At 42.1% G+C, this 1,187-nt stretch overlaps 1 protein-coding gene across 1 annotated transcript; it reads right to left on the bottom strand.

Moving 5' to 3' along the window:
* Positions 1–208: 208 nt before the first annotated feature.
* On the bottom strand, positions 209–679 carry LOC105531258 (40S ribosomal protein S21-like). The gene is made up of 2 exons (XM_011969139.1): positions 382–679; positions 209–288 (listed from the first exon to the last, which is right to left on the bottom strand). The coding sequence occupies exons 1-2, from the start codon at positions 621–623 to the stop codon at positions 279–281; spliced, it is 252 nt and encodes an 83-aa protein (XP_011824529.1). The 5' UTR covers positions 624–679; the 3' UTR covers positions 209–278.
* Positions 680–1,187: the final 508 nt, after the last annotated feature.

Below are 1,187 nucleotides of genomic sequence, written 5' to 3'. Positions count from 1 at the left end.
TCAGTATTAGTACAACCAGAACATATTAGGGAAGGTAGCTTGACTTCTGCTGCTGTAGCAAAAATATGCTTACGTAATGCAGTCTAACGTCAAATGTAAATGAGCTTTTTTTCTGTACCCTATCCAAAATAATCTAGAATCCTGCTCTTATTTGTGATGCGAAGAACTTGGGAATTTCTAGCTTAGTGTCTTTCCACCCTCTTCTCTCTTTTTTTTTTTTTTTTTAGGTTTTCACTATTTATTTATGATAAATATTCCACTTCCATGATTCTCTCCAGTCAAAAGTTCCTAGAACCAGGGGAAAAGGACAACGTTAGGACCACGCCTCTGGAGCAGCCCTAGTCCACTCACTCTGCCCAAATGTGAGCCCCCCAACCTTACTTTGAGACGATGCCGTCGGCCTTGGCCAATCGGAGAAGGGAATCATCTGACTCACCCATCCTACGAATGGCCCCGCAGATAGCATAAGTTTTAAACTGGCCATTAAACCTGCCTGTGACCTTGTCAACCTCGGCCACGTTCATCTGGATGGATGCGTGGTCCTTGGCACCGATGATGCGGTTGCTAGCGGAGCATTTCCGCGGCACGTACAGGTCCACGAACTCGCCGGCGTCGTTCTGCATCTCGAGGCTGAGCCTGCTGCCACCACACCGCGCGCGCGAGAGAAAGGAAGCCACCCTCTTCTCTTTTTTAGAGTTTGCTTTTTAGAGTATGTTGTGATTCAGTATTAGTACTGAATTAGTACTGAATTCACCCATGTGTTCTTGGCACATTGAAGGATAGCCTTCAATACAAAAGGGTCATTATTACCATTGCAGGGGCACAAGTCCCTTGAAATTATCTGCAACATTGTTCCTGTTCAGTTTTCATTTGGTTTGCTGGGTTTCCTCTGCCTATTTTAACCTGTTGCAATTCATTATTAGCACTGAATTAGTACTGAATTCTCACACTCCACTGAATTAGTACTGAATTCAGTACTAATACTGAATTATAACAGAGTAGAATTAGGTAGTGTGGCCCCTTAAAGGGAAGATGGGCTTTCAAATAAGGAATCTTGGGTGTGGAACCTGATATAATATTTTATTAATTGTGTGACTTTAGCTTATTTAGTTTACTCTCTGAAACTTAGTTTCTTTTTCTTTTTCTGTAAAATAGGAGGAAAAGTTAACCCTGACAAATCTTTTTAG

This window comes from Mandrillus leucophaeus, unplaced genomic scaffold, assembly GCF_000951045.1.
Source record: "Mandrillus leucophaeus isolate KB7577 unplaced genomic scaffold, Mleu.le_1.0 Scaffold876, whole genome shotgun sequence".
NCBI classification, from domain to species: Eukaryota; Metazoa; Chordata; class Mammalia; order Primates; family Cercopithecidae; genus Mandrillus; species Mandrillus leucophaeus.
The sequence above is the reverse complement of the archived record's forward strand: the minus strand, read 5'-3'. Positions and strand labels throughout refer to the sequence as shown.

Coding starts and splice junctions, on each gene's coding strand:
- LOC105531258 (XM_011969139.1), bottom strand. CDS start 623: ATGCAGAACGACGCCGGCGAGTTCGTGGACCTGTACGTGCCGCGGAAA.